Source organism: Hemiscyllium ocellatum, chromosome 9 (genome assembly GCF_020745735.1).
Source record: "Hemiscyllium ocellatum isolate sHemOce1 chromosome 9, sHemOce1.pat.X.cur, whole genome shotgun sequence".
Classification (NCBI taxonomy): Eukaryota; Metazoa; Chordata; class Chondrichthyes; order Orectolobiformes; family Hemiscylliidae; genus Hemiscyllium; species Hemiscyllium ocellatum.
In genome coordinates, this window is record NC_083409.1 from 32,900,536 (window position 1) to 32,918,486 (window position 17,951).

The 17,951-nt window shown below is 41.4% G+C and overlaps 1 protein-coding gene across 1 annotated transcript in view; it reads right to left on the minus strand.

Moving 5' to 3' along the window:
- Positions 1–17,951, minus strand: part of astn1 (astrotactin 1) — a 2,216,244-nt gene that overhangs the window by 1,748,664 nt on the left and 449,629 nt on the right. Inside the window, exon 2 of the mRNA XM_060829548.1 lies at positions 11,590–11,777. Within this exon, the coding sequence (XP_060685531.1) occupies positions 11,590–11,777 (188 nt within the window). The remainder of the gene's footprint in view (positions 1–11,589; positions 11,778–17,951) is intronic.

Below are 17,951 nucleotides of genomic sequence, written 5' to 3' on the forward strand. Positions count from 1 at the left end.
CCAGAGGACTTGAAATTTGCTCACGTGACACCCCTGTTTAAAAACGCAGTAAAGATGAAAAATTGCAGACCGATTAACCTAACCTCAGCCATGGGTAAGATTTTGGAATCCATTGTGAAGGTTGAGATTTCTGATACTTGGAAGAATATGATAAAATAGGGCAAAGTCAGCGCAGTTTAATCAAGGGCAGGTCACGCCTGATAAATCTGCATGAGTTTTTTTGTGGGAGCAACAAGCAGGAGAGCCAATGGATGTTAACTACCTGGACTTCTAAGAAGGCTTTTGACAAGGTGCTGCACAGGAGGCTGTTGAGTAAGATAAAGACCCATGGTGTCAGATGCAAAGTGCCGCCATGGATAGAAGCTTGGCTGTCTGACGGAAAGCAGAGAGTGAAAGTAAGAGGATCCTTCTCAGAATGGCAGCTAGTGACAAGTGATGTTTCACTATGCTCAGTGTTGTGACCAAATGTTTTCACTTTTAACATTAACGATATAGATGAAGGAACTGTTGGCATTTTGGGTAGGTTTGCAGATGATACAAAGATAAATAGGGGACAGGTGACATTGAGGAGGTGGGGTGTTGCAGAAGGATTTGGGTCAAGAGTGTGGTGCTGGAAAAGCACAGCAGGTTAGGCAGCATCTGAGGAGCAGGAGAATCAACGCTTCATCAGGAATGAGGCTTCTGGGCTGGGGGGCTAAGAGATAAATGGGAGGGGGGTTGGGGGAAAGGTAGCTGAGAGAGCAATAGATAGATGAAGGTGAGGGAGAAGATGATAGATCGGAGAGGAGGGTGGAGTGGATAGATGGGAAAGGTGATGGACAGGTCAGGAGGGCGGTGCCGAGTTGGAGACTTGGGACTGGGATAATATGAGAGGAGGTGAAATGAGGAAACTGTTAGAATCCACATTGATCCTGTGTGGTTGCAGGGTTGTCTCTTCTAAGGATGCCTACCTTGAAGTAGTTCTCCTCCTCTCTCTGTAAGAATTTTAGTGAGTCCCTCTCTCACTGCACCCCCCTAGGTCATTTCCTCTGCTCTGAAGCTTTTCAGCCACGTCCTGAAGCAGACTTGAATAGACACTCTGGGACATCCGCACCAACCAACCCCACTGCCCCGTGGCAGAATACTTCAACTCCCCCTCCCACTCTGTCAAGGACATGCAGGTCCTGGGCCTCCTCCATTGCCAAACCCTAACCACCTGACGCCTGGGGAAAGAATGCCTCATATTCAACCTTAGGACTGTGCAACCACACGGGGTAAGTGTGGATTTCAACAATTTCCTCATTTCTCCTACCCCAACATTATCCCAGTCCCAAGCCTCCAACTCAACACCACCTTCCTGACCTGTCCATCACCTTTCCCATCTATCCGCTCTACTCTCCTCTCCGACCTATCACCTTCTCCCTCACCTTCATCTACCTATCGCACTCTCAGCTACTTTACACCCAGCACCACCCCCCCCCCCCCCCCATTTATCTCTCAGTTTCCCCCGTTCCACAAGCCTCATTTCTGATGAAGGGCTTATGCCCGAAACGTCGATTCTCCTGCTCCTCAGATGCTGCTTAACCTGCTTTGCTTTTCCAGCGCCACACTCTCGACCCTGATCTCTAGCATCTGCAGCCCTCACTTTCTTCATAAATAAATAGGGTTAGACATTAGACTAGGTTGAGTATAAGCCAGGAACCAACACTCCAATCCAGGAAGTGTTAAGGGAGCCCTCATCAAGCAGGTCAGAGGCTCACAAAAGAAAGACTTGACAACCAAGAATCAATTGAGAAGCTCAATGGACAATTTAAATGATTCTGGACACAAACTAGTCCTGATGTGTGCTGTGCTCTAATAGAATAGAATACTCTGCTGAGGGCCCCCTTGTGGCACTGTGGTAGTGTCCCTGCCCCTGGACTGTGAGATCTGTATTCAAGTTCCACCTGATCTGGAGGTGTGTACTAACTATCTCTCAAACAAACAGGTTGATTAGAAAGATAGGTGAAATTTAAAAAAAAAATCCCTGCTGAAATATGTGACTGTTGGCCAAGTACTAAAAGCAAATAACATATCGAAGAAATTAAGTTTTGAACAACTTTTTTGGATTTTCATCCAAAACTGAATAGCATTAGTCAATTTTAGTCACATGTGCCGCAGGATTCATTGCATGTTTAGTTAGAAGAAATGGTAAATACTCTACATTAGGAATAGGAGTTGAAACAAATAAAGAATAGGTAAAAGAACTTTGTCTACGGAAATACTTACACTCCTACAAGAGACAGATTTGAAGAATTTTTAATTGGTACATTAGAAGAAAGTCTATACAAGGGGTAATCATAAAAAAAATGTCTATGGAATGTTACATTGATATGCTTGGTCCTGGAACAACATCCACCTGACAAAAAGGCATTGCAGGAGGGTTTGAAGATTGATCCCTGCAAGCGTAGAAGTGCTATAAGATTTTTTTGTTAAATTACTCAAGTAAAATGGGTGGATTAAAGTCAACAACTAATCAGATTATTTTACAACAAGAAGTGCTTGTCTGAAGAGATTGGACAGAGATGCCTGTGTTACAGTGAATTATTAAAACAAGGAAACATTCATGCTGTAATCATGTTGAAAATGATTTCTGTTTTCAAGATAGAGGAGGTATGGTGTACATTAACAAAGAACACACAACAGTACAACATAGACCCATCAACCCCACTATGCCCATGCTGATCACAATGCCATTCTACACTAATTTTATTATGGTCCATATCCCTCTATTCCTTGTCTGCACATGTGTCTGTCCAAATGCATCTTAAACGTTGCTATTGTATCTGCTTCTACCTCCCCTGGCAGTGTGTTCCAGGTACCTACCATCCTCTGCATGAAAAAGCTGAGCTTGCATGTTTCCTTTAAACTTACCTTCTCTCACTTTAAACCAATTCCCACCTAGTATCTGACATTTCTGACCTGGGAAAAAGACACTGACTACACACTCTTTCCATGCCTGTCATAATTGCATAGATTTCCTTCAGATCACCCCCTCAGCCTCCAACACTCTAGCAAAGATAATCCAAGGGGCGGCATGGTGGCTCAGTGGTTAGCACTGCTGCCTCACAGCACCAGGGACCCGGGTTCAATTCTCACTGTGTGGAGTTTGCACATTCTCCTTGTATCTACATGGGTTTCCTCCCACAGTCCAAAGATGTGCAGGTTAGGTTAATTGGCCATGCTAAATTGCCCATGACGGTAAATGTAGAGGAATGGGTCTGGGTGGGTTGCTGTTCAGAGGGTCGATGTGGACTTGTTGGGCCAAAGGGCCTGTTTCCACACTATAAGTAATCTAAAATCTCTAAGTTTGTCCAACCTTTTCTTATAGCTGCTACTCTCCAATCCAGGCAATGTCCTGGTAAACCGCCTTTGCACCCTCTCTCGAGCTTCTACATCCTTTCCTATCGTGTGGTGACCAGAACTGCCCACAATACTCCAAATGTGGCCTATCTGGAGTTGTAAACAGCTGCAGTTATACAGCTAAAAATTGATTATATTACAGTAACAAATAGTAGTATCATTTTGCATCTTATGAACAGAAGTTTCAAATCAATCTGTTTGAATGTGTATTAACTAAACTTCAAGGTGATTGCATCCTGAAGTGAGAGTTAGACTTTCTGGTCCAGAGTAGGAATATTACCATAAAATCCTCTGAACAGTTTTATTTTTGGTTTGCTTTATTAATAGAGCTGAGAAATAAAAGGAGAAATCTATTAGTATCTAATAGTTTCCATCAATGGATGCTAGACATTTAGTAGTTGAAGGTAAGAAGATTAACAGATGTTTGTGTGAGAGAGTTTCTGCAAGACATAGACAGAGAATTTCCTAAGTTTGTGTATTTGTCATTGCATCTGCAGTCGTTCTCTTCGAATTAGCAGGAACTAAACTTGCTCTTTTTTAAACTTGGCTGTTCACTGCAGTTAAACAAAAAGTTAATTACATTTCAATTGGCAAAAACATATTGCCATGTGCTCAGAAATGAACTTAAGCTTTTTTTTTTAATGACTAATCAAGGATGTTGAAAAGAGGTTAATTAGTCACAAGAAGTTATTAAAAATCGTCAGTGACAATTAAAACACACATAAGATGCTGCCATGTCTCTCTCAGAACACCGCAAATGATATATTTTGCTTCCAAATACTGACATTTTCCTTTAAAAATTTTCTCACTTAAAGAAACCAAACACACAAAAGGCAATTTACCAGTGATGAAGGTTCTATATTCATTTTAAAATAATAATACCAAACAGGCAAAACACCAAACGAAACCACATCAAAAAGCTTTCTTTGCTTATCAATATAGCAGGTTATTTTTTCATTAGCCAAAAGCAAAATTCACTTAACGTTACTAATACTGATATGCATTATTTCACTGTTCACACCAATAACATGGTCATTTTTTTCATCAATAGCTTGAAAGTGACTTATTAATTGCCAATTTAGTCTAACAGCTACTATCAGTTGTGGCTTGACTGTAGCTCACTTGCCTCTGAATCTGAAGGTTCAAGTCCCAGTCCAGGATTTCTGGAGTATTGAACTATTAGAAGTCTCATTTCTTGATGTGATTTGAAGCGGAGATCCTATTGTCTACTTGGGTAGATATAAACGATTCCAATGCATAATATCAAAGAAGAGAGTTGCCTCTGGTGTCTGGAACAATATTCATGACTTAACCAACTTCATGAAGTGAATTATCTGGTCATTATCCCATTACGAAATTCTTAAAAAATCTTTCGCTCAACTCAGAAATAACAAGGACTGTTTTCTGTCTGAGTATTTAGATTGATTAGAAATTGGATGTTCCCTGAAGACCTTTGGAGGCAGAGTCTGTTGTGGAAGGGTCTGTAAGGGTTACTTGATGGTAAAACAGCTGAGGGTCTTGGACGAATAAAATGTAACATTCAGGTTCTCCTCAAAGAGTCTATGTATCAATGTCCACCAGGTCAATATTACCACTGGCTTAGAATAATAGAATCCCTACAGTGCAGATAGATGCCACACAACCCATTAAATCTGCACCAACCCTCTGAAAGGTAGTTCATCATGGGTCCTGGCCTGGTCTCTTGGCAGCTTTCAGCCTGCCCTCTCTGTGTCACGTGATGGGTCCTGGTCTGGTCTCCCAGTGGCACATGGTGGTTCTCAGCCTGGTCTCTCGGTATGTCGGCTGGTCTCTCGGTGGCTCATGCCAGTGTCTTGGTTCAACGTGTGAGTGGACCCTGCCCCGGGCATATTCCTGAGGGACTGGGGGAAGAGCAGAGAGGCAGCAGTTCCAGCAGCAGCGACAGTATCTGTGGTGGTGTCATCAAGAACAGACAGCTGAGGTCTTCCCAGAGACCAAGACAAGCAGAGGACTCATCAAAGGTAGTTGAATTTTTAACTTACTCCTTTATCTTCCTAGTTTAAACTACAAAAGACTTTAAGTTTAACTATTACCTTGTTTCTTTACTTTTCTACTATTCTATGAAGTAATGCTTAACTTTTGAAACTCTTGTTTCTCTTACTACTTTGTACCTGTGTTTTTTGAAATAAGGTTTTTTGAACCTAAGTAACTTGGTGACACCACATTTGGTGACATTATACACTTTTCACTGTATTGTACTTCTGTACTTAAGTACATGTGACAATAAAATGTAAATCCAAGAAATTCCAACCCGGATCCACTCCCCACTTCACAATCTACCTCCGTAATCCCACAATTAGCTTGTCCAATCCACCTATTCTGCACTACTTTGGACTGTGGGAGGAAACTGAGAGCATCCGGAGAAAACCCATGCAGACACGGAGAACATGCAAGCTCCACGCAGACAGTCACCTGAGGGCGGAACTGAACCCAAGCCCCTGGCACTGTGAAAGCAGCAGCACAAACTACTGAGCCAGGGACTTGGGTCCAGTTCCAGCCTCGGGTGACTGTCTGTGTGGAGCTTGCATGTTCTCCCTGTGTTGTCTGCCACTGAGCCACTGTGCCATAAACTACCTCTTGCTTAATATGTGAGCACCTTTTAACCTTTTTAAATGGTTTCCAAACAAGACCAAACAGGCTCTGTACTCTACCCTACAGTAAAAAAGACAGTAGTAGCAAACTTGCCACAAGACGATTGTACCCTCAGACTGGCAAGCAGCTAGACGGCACTGCAGATTTCATCCTAAATACAACAATGACATCAATATTTTGAAAGGATGTTAATGGCTATTCTGGAGTGTGGCAGAAAGATAAAGTTGACCACACAAACCAATCAGCCATGGTCTATTTGAATGGCACAGCAGACTAGACAGACTGAATCGCCTCCTCTTGTTCTTGATTTTTATGTAAGTGTGCTATTGTAGGGGTCAACTGAGCGCAAATGTTTGCAATATCTTGTTCATTACAACAGTGCCTACAATTCAAAATTATGTCAATGATCTATAAAACATTTAAGATATCGAGTGGTTGTGAAAATTGCTGGTTAAAATCTGTACCTTTCTTTCCAGCTTGCAGGTTATAACCTGTTTAGCGAACAATGTTGGCGCACAGGCAATGAAGAAATTACATTCGACACAAAATAGTGTGGTGGTGTGATCAAGCTACCAACATGTTTGAAATGCTATAATTAATTTGTTTTTGTCTGACACACAGATGATGTGAGGTTTATCTTAATTAGAGTAAAGTAAATACAGTTAATACTTCAACTAAAAATGTTGTTTTCCCACCAAATGTTTTGGCAATAAATAATGATTTCCATTAACTAATACCATTTTCCTTTATCATCTTCGAAAGAAGTATTTAATACAATTTCCTTTGACACAAAAACAACAACGTTTCAACTATGTGATTTTGTTTTGCATGGCATTACAATATCTTCATCAATTTCTCAGTGGCTACCTTTCCCTTGCTTTGAGCCATTACGCAGGAGTACTGTGTAGTGACAAATCAATCTTTCAAGCACTACCTAAAATCAGGAGAAAAGTATAGTTCACCAGTTATAAATGTTTTATTCATTCAACTGTTCTCATTTGAAGAGATTTTCTTTGGGGAATTCCAGCTTATGCAACTTTCCAAATCAACAATAGAATAATCAATCAGAGAGATATTAACATGTCTTGTGTTTTTCTCTCCCCACTTACCCCCTCCTTAATAAGTTACAGTCTCAAATAACATATGAAATAAATTCAAGCAAATTAAATTCAGCTAAGGCTGATTGGAAAGGTAAGTCAGTAACCATGTGAAAAGAGCTCAGCTCAATTAAGGATACTTTTCCTCAGGCAGAATGAATAAATCCACCTGTTGACATAGTGCAGAGCAATCCAGTACAAGGTAGGATTCATGCTCTATTAGCAGTTAGCTGACTGCAATTAAAAAAAAATTGAAGGGTACTATTAATGCTTGCAAGGAGGCAAACCAAGGAGGCAAAGTAAGTAATTCCGAGGTTCTGCTTTTTTGTTCTCCATGCCAGTGTCATTGGCAAGGGCAACATTTATTCCCATCTGACAAACCCATTGTGATGCTGCAGGTGAGCCATTGCCTGAATGGCAGCTTTACATCAGTTGGGAGCACCCTTGCCCGTACGTCATGAGATCCCGTGTTTGAGTCCTAATCCATTACTTAAGCACAAAAATCAATGTTGACATTCCAGTGTAGCAATGAGCAACAGCCACTTTGTCAGAAATGCTGCCTTTTGAATGAGATGTTGCTCCAATGGATGCAGAAAGATATTATGGCATCTCTCACACTCTCTCTCTCTCACACACTCTCTCTCACTCTCTCTCACTCGCTCTTTCTCTCTCTCTCTCTCTCTCTCTTTCTCTCTCTGTCTCACTTTCTCTCTCTCTCTCACACACACACACACACACAAGTGCGCTCTCGTTTTGATTTGATTCAATTCATTATTGCCACGGTACTTAAGTACAGTGAAAGGTTTTGTTCTTTATGCAGTACAGGCAGATCATGCCATACAAAGACTATAGGGTGACTGAACAGAGCGAGGAATACAATGTTACAGCTGTAAGGAAGGTGCACTAAAAGCTAGATCAACATTAGATTTGAAACTTAAGTGTATTCAGAAATCCAATAACAGCGGGGAAGAAGCTGTTACTGAATCTGCTGGTACTTATACTTAAACTTTTGTATCTTCTGCCTGAGAGGAGAGGTCAGAAGAGCTTATAACTGGGGTGGGAGAGGTCTTTGACGACATTGGCTGCCTTTGTGAGGCACCAAAAAGTATAGATGCAGTCAAGGATGGGAGGGTGGCTTGCATGATGGTCTGGGCTGTGTTCACAACTCTCCGTAGTTTGTTACTGTCCTCGGCAGAGCGGTTATTGTACCAGGCTGTGATGCATCCAGGTAGAATGCTTTCAATAGTGCATCTATAAAAGGTGTCCTAGTTTATAGCTCTTTATTTCAATCAGCATCACAGGCATTCTTCCATTGATGTTTCCGGAAGTTTGCTACTTGTAAATTAACTGCCAACAGTACAATGGCATCTACAATTTACTAGTCCTTCATTAGCCTTAAGGCAGTTTGAGACATTGGTGGTCAAAAAGTTTAATATGTAAATCCATGTCTCCCTTAATTTACTTATTGACAGTTGAGTGACTTTGTACATCATTTCAGAAAGGCTTTCAGGGTGAAACATTGCAGTTGGTCTATGTATTCACCTGACCAGATGTGGTTTGCAGATTTCGTGGCAGCGCATTAGTGAACCACATAATTTTCTACAATGATACTACAGGAAAGAGTTACCAGAAACATTGAACAAAATCTTCCCAGCTCCTGAGCAATGTGGCCCATAGCATGATATTTGCAGAAAATCAGTAAAATGTCCACTGAGACACTTCTCACATTAAGATCAAAAAGGCTCATTTTGCAACCAAGTATTGAATAGTGAGATGGCATTATCACAAGATGGCAGCATGAGGCTTACTTCCAGGGATTATCACTCATCATCAGTCTCATTACTACCTCCTCTCTCATATGGCCAGATATTGAGAATTCTGAAATTCAGAACTGTAACCTGGTGACTCCAGCTCACTGTTCACTTCTCCAAACCTCTATCTTGGACCGCTGACATCAAAATCACAGGGCAGACTTGGTAGCTGTATTGCTGCATCTTAATTCCTACAGTGATTAACAGCCAAGGATAATGGGGAAAAAAGTGGCCGACTTCAAAGGAATAATAGCCTATTGTGCAAGTCAGAACCAGGCCCTGCTCATGAATCTGGTGATAGGGCTATTTGATCTTTATGTTTGCCAAGGCAGAATAAAGGACAATTTAGATTCAATTCCCTACAGTATGGAAACAGGCCATTTGGCCCAACAGGTCCACACCAACCCTCTGAAGAGTAACCTGCCCACACCCATTACCCTACTCTATATTTACCCCTGACTCAGGCACCTAACATTATGGGCAATTTAGCATGACTAATTCACTTAGCCTGCACATCTTTGGACTGTGGGAGGAAACCCATGCAGACACGGGGAGAATGTGCAAACTGCACACAAATAGTCGCCCGAGGCGGGAATCAAACCCGGGTCTCTGGCGCTATGAGGCAGCAGTGCTCACCACTGTGCTGCCCCACCTTGCCAGCAATTTTACAGATGTATTTTTCACCTTTGTCTGGACAGTAAAGTGGCAGAGTAGACTGCTGCTCTTACAAACAGTGTTCAACCTTCATCCTATTAAAATCAATGGATGATATCATCGAGTGTAATCTTCACTGTCAAATCAGTTCCAGGTGGTGAAAGTAAAATCACCACCATCATTTCCAGGCTGAGTTTGAACATAATTTAATACTGTCACGCAAAAATTGTTCTGCTTTTCAACACAGCAGTGCTATAATGATTTCTGCCACATAATCCTGACATCTTTAAAATGTACAGCCAAAATATAGGTGAGGTCTTCCTCCTACCAGCTAATTAAAATCAAGTGTTAACCCAAATAATCTTATACAAGCTTTTACGAACACCATATGGCCTTGTCCGAATATTGCATGGTTTCTCTTTGTAAATAAGCAATGAATTTACTCATTGTAAATGAATGTGGCTTTATAAACTCTGTTGGAAGGCAAGTAATTCTGACGTGCTTGTTCAGGGTCTTTCACGAACCAACAGTTCATAACTTTCCTCATAATGGAAGGGTAGAACATGCATGTACCTGTTACTAGGCAACAAGCAGCCCTCATGTTCAAAGCAGATTGATGAATCCTCAGTTTAACTTTCACCTCAATATCAGAACATTTTGTTTCCATTTAAGGCATTTAGATTAATTCCTTGAAAGATCTAAAGCAAATAAACTGGCAAAGCAGCAAATACAAGAGCACATAACTATTTAAAATCTAATAATAGTTCAGAATAGTTTATTAAACAAAAAGTTTCATACGTCAGAAGAGTAAAGTTACAAAGTAGAAACAAAATCTGTCCTTTGGCTGGGATTTGAAAATGTCCAGACCTCAACTCCAAAGTTTTGCTCTTTAGAAAGACCCACCTCCCATTTTCAACTGGAATATTCAAAGTGGCAAGATTTCTGCTGGCAAATGTTCTGTCATTCATACTTTAACATCAAAAATGTAATTGTGTTTTCTACTGTTCACTAGTGTTAGCGCGGTGGAGAAAGATTTAAAAAGAAATTAGAGGCATTAACTGCTGAAGAAAATTCCCTTACCCATCCAAGGCAGACGACCCAAGCAGTATCAGAATTCAGTCTGTGACAAATATTAGAATGTGCTTGGTTTTGGCTTTTCTGCTGCAATGAGAGTTGGATGTGTGCAAGGGCTGTATTACCACTGCTGTAGTGGGATTCCTGGAAGATTGGGCTGATGCTGTGGATGAATTTGCCAATCTTTACACAAACATCAGATCACCTTTCTCTCATCCATCAATTTTTCAATTGCTATGGTGATGAGAATAATTATGATTTTCAATTAGCAGACTCACAAGCATTTGTTAAACGTAAGGATTCCACTAGCCATTAATGAGATAGAAACAAATGATGTGTACACTCTCCAATTAAAGTGTGCACGCTGCTACTTCATTAGCATAAATTCGGGTGACCCATTATCCTTTTTCAGAACAGTAAGAGCATCGATTTTTGACAGATCTTGATGTTTTTCTCCCCGTTACTGAATATCACGGGAGAACACTTAGTAGATGGATTTTAAAATCTGCCCATAAATGTGAGGACATAGTTCAATCTATCAATAGAGATGACACAGGACTTTCCATTATTTTAAGTATAAGAACACATTGATAGCTATACTCCCACTGATCAGTAGAAGCTTTTTCTGGAAAAGAAGATGCCCAGGTTTAATCTCTCCATCATACCCGTCACCAAAATCTCTTTGAACCATGAAGACTGCGAGATCTGCCAATTTGCAGGTGCTTTGAAGCAATTAAGTGGATGGCCACTGGCAATCCTTGCAACACAATTTATCCAAACAACATCCTTGCAATATCAAGACTATTATGGAAAAGCAACACACACTGCAAACAACATTCACCTCAGCTTAATATCATATTAAAGTAAATTGTTAAAAAATTTTTAAAAAATTAACAAAGGGAAAAGGATTTAAAATAAATAGTCAAAATAGTGGAACTGACCATCACGGAAATATGGAGGATACGGAGTTCTTCCTCAGCAGAATCTGTCTGGGAATAGATAGTTGGGACGAGCCCTGGTAAGCGATGGGCAATATTCTGATGATGAACATGGAAAAGCAAGGTTCCATTTTCTAGCCACTGCTGCCTCCAGCGAACAAGGGGAATCTCTTCTGAAGAGCCAGATATTTCTGCAAAAAAACAAACGTATTGATTTGGAATTTCAGTCAAGAAAGTGGAAATCTCACAGGTGTGCTGAAAGCAATTTCAAATCTAATGACATAACAACACTTCAGCTAATACAATAATGTATAATCTGTCCCCTGGACTAGTGGGGACTAATTTATTGATTTGAACAAAAGGGAAGCTGGAAGCATCCCTGAAGTTAAATTAAAGTTCAATCAAAGAAAAGTGAGGGATATTGAACTTTCAAATTGCAGACTAGATGAGCTCGGAAATAATGGTACCTCATATTCCTCATTCAGTTCTTTGCCAAGCCAAATCAGGAAATAATAAAGTCTGGTTCGATTATCATGAATAATGCCTTCATAAATCACAAAAAAAATGAGAAATTGTTTCATTGTAGTAAGTAGAATATTAACCATGCATCCAAATCCATCAAATGAATGACATCTATAAGACACATTGCTGAGCTGTGGAGTAACTTACCAGTATTAATATTTCACATTATAAGAAGCTTCCCTCTGCATTGGGCACATAAAATGGGCAGAATCTAAGGGTGATCCAACAGAAATACAACTTGAGACTATTTCCAAGTCCTGAACCCACAGGGATCGGGGTGGATCAGGAGACAATATCATGGAGGAGGCAGCCAGACAAATTACCACCTTTTACAATTTAGTTAAAAAAATCACACAACACCATGTTATAGGAAAACAGGTATATTTGGAAGCAGTAGCTTTCGGAGTGCTGCTCCTTCATCCGGTGGTTATCCCTAGTGCTTCCAAATAAACCTGTTGGACTATAACCCAGTGTTGTGTGATTTTTAACTTTGTCCACCTCAGTCCAACACCAGCACCTCCACATCATTTCTAATTTAGCATCTCTTAAGGTGAGAATTGTACGCCGAGCTGATGTGCGCAGAGCTCGGCAAACAAATCTGCAACCTCACCCATTACCTGAGCTACAAAGTTTTGCAAAAGAACTCTAATCTCATTAGGTTCCAGCAATGTTGTGCCTGTTATACCCCAGACCATGCAGTGTAGGAAGAAAGCATTGGCAACACAGCAACCCATAGGAGAGGTTAGATGTCAGCATGAGAGTAAAAGTGTGAAGTGCTCTTTTGTGCCATTTCCATCTCAGCTGCTGACGTTTGCCCACCCAGTCATGAAAATGCTCTCATCCAAATTGCAAGGAGGAAAAGACAAAGATTGCACGTTGCCCAGAGCTGAAGGCAAAGTGAGGGTAGGATTGCCCACATTCCTGGAAAAATCCCATGATGAAGGGCTTTTGTCCGAACCGTCAATTTCGCTGCACTTTGGATGCTGCCTGAACTGCTGTGCTCGTCCAGCACCAATGATCCAGAATCTGGTTTCCGGCATCTGCAGGCATTGCTTTCACCTTGCCCACATTCTTGTTCTGACGCAATGGAGGATGGGCATAGTGCAGAACTCCGAAAGGAGGTGGGGTCATAGAGTCATACAGCAGGGAAACGAACCTTGTGGTTCCAACCATGCTGACCATGTTTCCAAACTAAACTAGTCCCACCTGCCTGCGCTTGGCCCATATCCTTCCAAACATGTCTTATTCATATATTTATCTAAGCATTGTAACTGTACCCGCATCCACTACTTCCTCTGGAAGTTCATTCCACACTCGAACCACTCTGTTTGTAAACATAAATGCTCTTCATGTCTTTTTAAAACCTTTCTCCTCTCACTTTACAGATATGCCCCTTAGATTTGAAATCCCCCACCCTAGGAAATTCACCATATCTGTACCCCTCACAGTTTATATACCTCCACAAGGTCACTCCAAAACCCTTTACACACTAGCGAAAATAGTCCTAGCCAATCCCGCCTCTCTGCATAATTCAAACCTTCTATTCCGGGCAACATCCTGGTAAATCTCTTCTGAACCCTCTCCAAGATAGGCAGGAGTTGGCAGGTAGGTGGCAGATGATGTTCAATGAAAACTGTGAGATGATTTATATTGTTGGGAACAAATAGACAGACAAAATAAGGGACACCGATCTTAAAGGAATGCAAAAGCAAAGGCATTTGGGTATCTAAATGCATAGATCACTGAAGGTGGCAGGACAGGCAGATAGAGCACATAGTAAAATAGCCTGTATCCTGAGGTTTATTAATAGAGATAAAGTACAAGAGCAAGGAGGTGATTCTGAACTTAGACAAGACACTATTCGTCTTCAGCTGGAATATTGTGTGTAGGACTTGGCAACATACTATGGGAGGAATGTGAATGCATTGGGAAAAATGCAGAATAAATTTACAAGGATGATTCTAGGGTTAGAAACTTCAGTTCTGAGGATACGCAGGCATGCTTAGGATAGTTCTCTTTGGACAGAAGGCGGCTAATAGGAGATCTGACAGAAGATTTCAAAATCCCGTAAGCTCTGGCTAGAGGAGGAATAGAGAGGAACTGTTGGCTGATAGGGAAGAACTGTTCCCACTTGAAAACAAGGATCAAGAAAGAGACGAGACAAATTTAAAGCAATTTTCAAATTAAGCAAATGTGCTGTGGGAATTGTGTTTTCATTCACTGAGAGGTTTGGGTTTGGAATGCACTGCCCAGAGGTGCGGTGGAGGCATCTTCAGGATTTTAGGCGATTACTGAAACAGAAACATGTACACGGGGATTGGAAAAGGCAGGTGATTAGCATAAAGTCATAGTGCTCATTTGGACAGTTGCTTTAGATAGTTTGTGCCCAATGGCCTCCAGCTCTACGATAACAGTTCTGTGATTCTGAGGTGCAGGTGAAGCGCAGGTTATTTAACAAGACATCGAGTCATAGAGATGTACAGCATGGAAACAGACCCTTTGGTCCAACCCATCCATGCCAACCAGATAACCCAACCCCATCTGGTCCCACCTGCCAGCACCTGGCCCGTATCCCTCCAAGCCCTTCCTATTCATATACCCATCCAAATGCCTCTTAAATGTTGTAATTGTACCAGCCTCCACCACTTCCTCTGACAGCTCATTCCATACACGTACCATCCTCTGTGTGAAAAAGTTGCCCCTTAGGTCTCTTTTATATCTTTCCCCTCTCACCCTAAACCTATGCCCTTTAGTTCTGGACTCCCCAACCTCAAGGAAAAGACTTTGCCTATTTACCCTATCCGTGCTCCTCATAATTTTGTAAACCTCTATAAGGTCACCCCTCAGCCTCCGATGCTCCAGGGAAAACAGCCCCAGCCTGTTCAGCCTCTCCCTATAGCTGAAATTCTCCAAACCTGGCAACATCCTTGTAAATCTTTTCTGAACTCTTTCAAGTTTCATAAAATCTTTCCGATAGAAAGAAATAATATGAACGTTCAACTGAACTGAGGTGCAATTTTATACATAAGGAATGGTATACTAATGGAACTGATACAGCATATTTAGTGTTATTTGCAGACTTTGGCAATTAAACAATTCCAGAACTGTGAAGTGAAAAGGAAGCAGAGATGTCATATTCATGAACATGTGTTCTCCTGACACCAATAAGCTAATGCCAGAGGAGCAGCAGGAGGAACAGATAATGCTCAGAGAATGACAGACACTTGGAACATATAGTACCACACAACACAGGTATACCATCCCCGCAGGGTAGAACCTGCAACTCAATGCATCTCAAATGTAACATGTCACAGGTTGAGGATCACAGCAAATTTGAGCAGGTGACTCGGGACATGGAGGTTAATGTCAGTCCTTGATGGAGGATGGATGATAGCACCAACCATGCTCAGTTGGCGGGGAGGGGGAGCGGAGTAGCCCAGATTGAACCATGGGGGCTATTCACACAGCGCATCACTAATGACCAAAGTTGATTGTTCCCTTCATTGATTGTTAACTGCACCGATGCTTTATTAGATTTGGTAATCTATTGCCTCCAAGCTCACATAGTATATTTCCTCCAGCCTCACATAACTGTTTTGTTCATGAGTGTCCTTGACTCCACACCAGATACATATGCGATATAGATGAGCTGACTTGCACTGTGGGAGCGCGACTGGGGGAGACAATGACTTTGGAACTACAGAATCAAGTCAATTGTTCTTTAATGCATCAAGCTTCAGCCAATAGTTGAGTTGAGACGAGGGAACAATGTTGAGATGGTGTCTGAAATAGTTAATCTCAAATTAAGGCCGGCTTAAAAAAAATGGCATGAATGAGGGCAGTCCTTGCATCCTAGCATGGAGGTCTGTCTGCTTACAATGAGAAGGAGCATCCACAGGGACAGCACTGCTTTTATCTTCACGATGCAATTGGTCGAGTAAGTTTACAAGTGTCTCCAGCTGATGCTGAAACTGAGCCGATGGCATAGACAGTAACCTGAACAACCCTGGGAATAGGGTGACCATTCACACTATGTGGCCTGAGTTATTATCCAGATGTTGGGAAGCTCCTGTAACAAGAAGTGCTACCTTTTAAGACACTGTTTTTCTGACAAGTCATTCAAACAGAAGCATTGCCCATATTTACGTTGCCCCTCTCCCCCAAGCCAAAAAGAACGTTGTGTCTTATACATCCTATTGTGACTGTAAATTATTGGCAACTCTCCACCACTGAAGTGTGTGTGTTCTCTTCAGTCTGCTTTTCTTGAATTGCTCAGCCAACTACTGTGCAAATGGACCACATTAACACGTCCACATGCCACTACTGTGTAGTGGACAGCCCTAGGCCGAGATACTTCAATTCATAGGTCTTCATTTGCTGAGATAAAGCTCTCTGCTTCAATCCATGGGTCTCGTCACATGAGGGCTCATCCCTACTGCAAACTCTTTTTAAACCAACATCAGCATTAGGCTTTCATCAAATAAACTCCCACTGTGTGGACTCTTCAGGTAAGCTGCTGAAGTGTTGACAAAACTTGCCATCTGTGCCAAGATAGCCAATATTAATGCTGTCTCATTAACCTCTGGTTGGCAATTGGTGATAACCTGCCTCCTGCAAGATTGCCCAGAGACTGAAATGGGTGGATGCTCTTACATCAAAATTAAATCCCAGTCCTACCTTCAAAACTTCTTCCACAGCTCTGGAAAAATGATACTTTATTGTTTCTGTCCTACATATATCCTAAATAGGTCATCATTCATTTATTTTGCAGAACTATCTATGCATTCCCAATTAACTATTAAATTAACCAACCATTCTCTTCAATCATAAACATGAAAATATTTGCAACTGATGGACTTTAGCAAGGCCTTTGACAGGTTCAGCATGGCAGACTGGTTAGTAAAGTTAGATCACATGGGACGCAGGGAGATCTTGCCAATTGGATAAAAAATTGCCTTGACAGTGGGAGACAGAAGGTGGTGGTACAGTGTTGATTTTCAGACTAGAAGCCTGTGACCAATGGTGTTCCACAGGGCTCAGTGGTGGGTTCATTGTTATTTGCCATTTATATAAATGATTTGGATGAGAATACAGGAAGCATACTCGGTAAGTTTGCAAATGACACTAAAATTGGTGGTATAGTGGACAGTGAGGAAGGTTATTTAAGAGTACGATGGGATCTCATCAACTGGGCCAATTGGCTCAGGAGTGGCAGATGCAAGTTTAGTTTAATAAGTGCAAGGTATTGCATTTTGGTAAACCAAACAAGAGCAGGACTGAACAGTTAATGGTAGGGCCCTGGAGAGTGTTGTTGAACAGAGAGATCTTGAGGTTCAGGTGCACTGTTCCTTGAAAGTGGAGTTGCAGGAAGACAAGCTGGTGAAGAAGGCATTTGGTATGCTGGTTTTCATTGCTCAGACTATTGAGTACTGAAGTTGGGATGTCATGTTATGGTTTTACAGTTCATAGGTGAGGCTACTTTTTCAGGATTGTGAACATTTCAGGTCACCCTGCTATTGGAAGGATATTACGGAATTGGAAAGGGTGCAGAAAAGATTTACAAGGATGTTACTAGGACTGGAGGGTTTGAGATGTAAGGAGAGGCTGGATAGGCTGTGACCTTTTTATCACTGGAGTGGAGGAGGCTGAAGGGTGACCTTATAGAGGTTTATGAAGTGATGAATGGGATAAATAAGATGAAGAGCAAAGGTCTTTTCCTATAGATTAGGGGAGTTCAAAACTAGAGGGCATAGTTTTAAGTTGAGAGGAGAATGATTTAAAAGGGATCTGAGGAGCAATGTTTTCACATAGATAGTGGTTCATATGTGGAATGAGCTACCAGA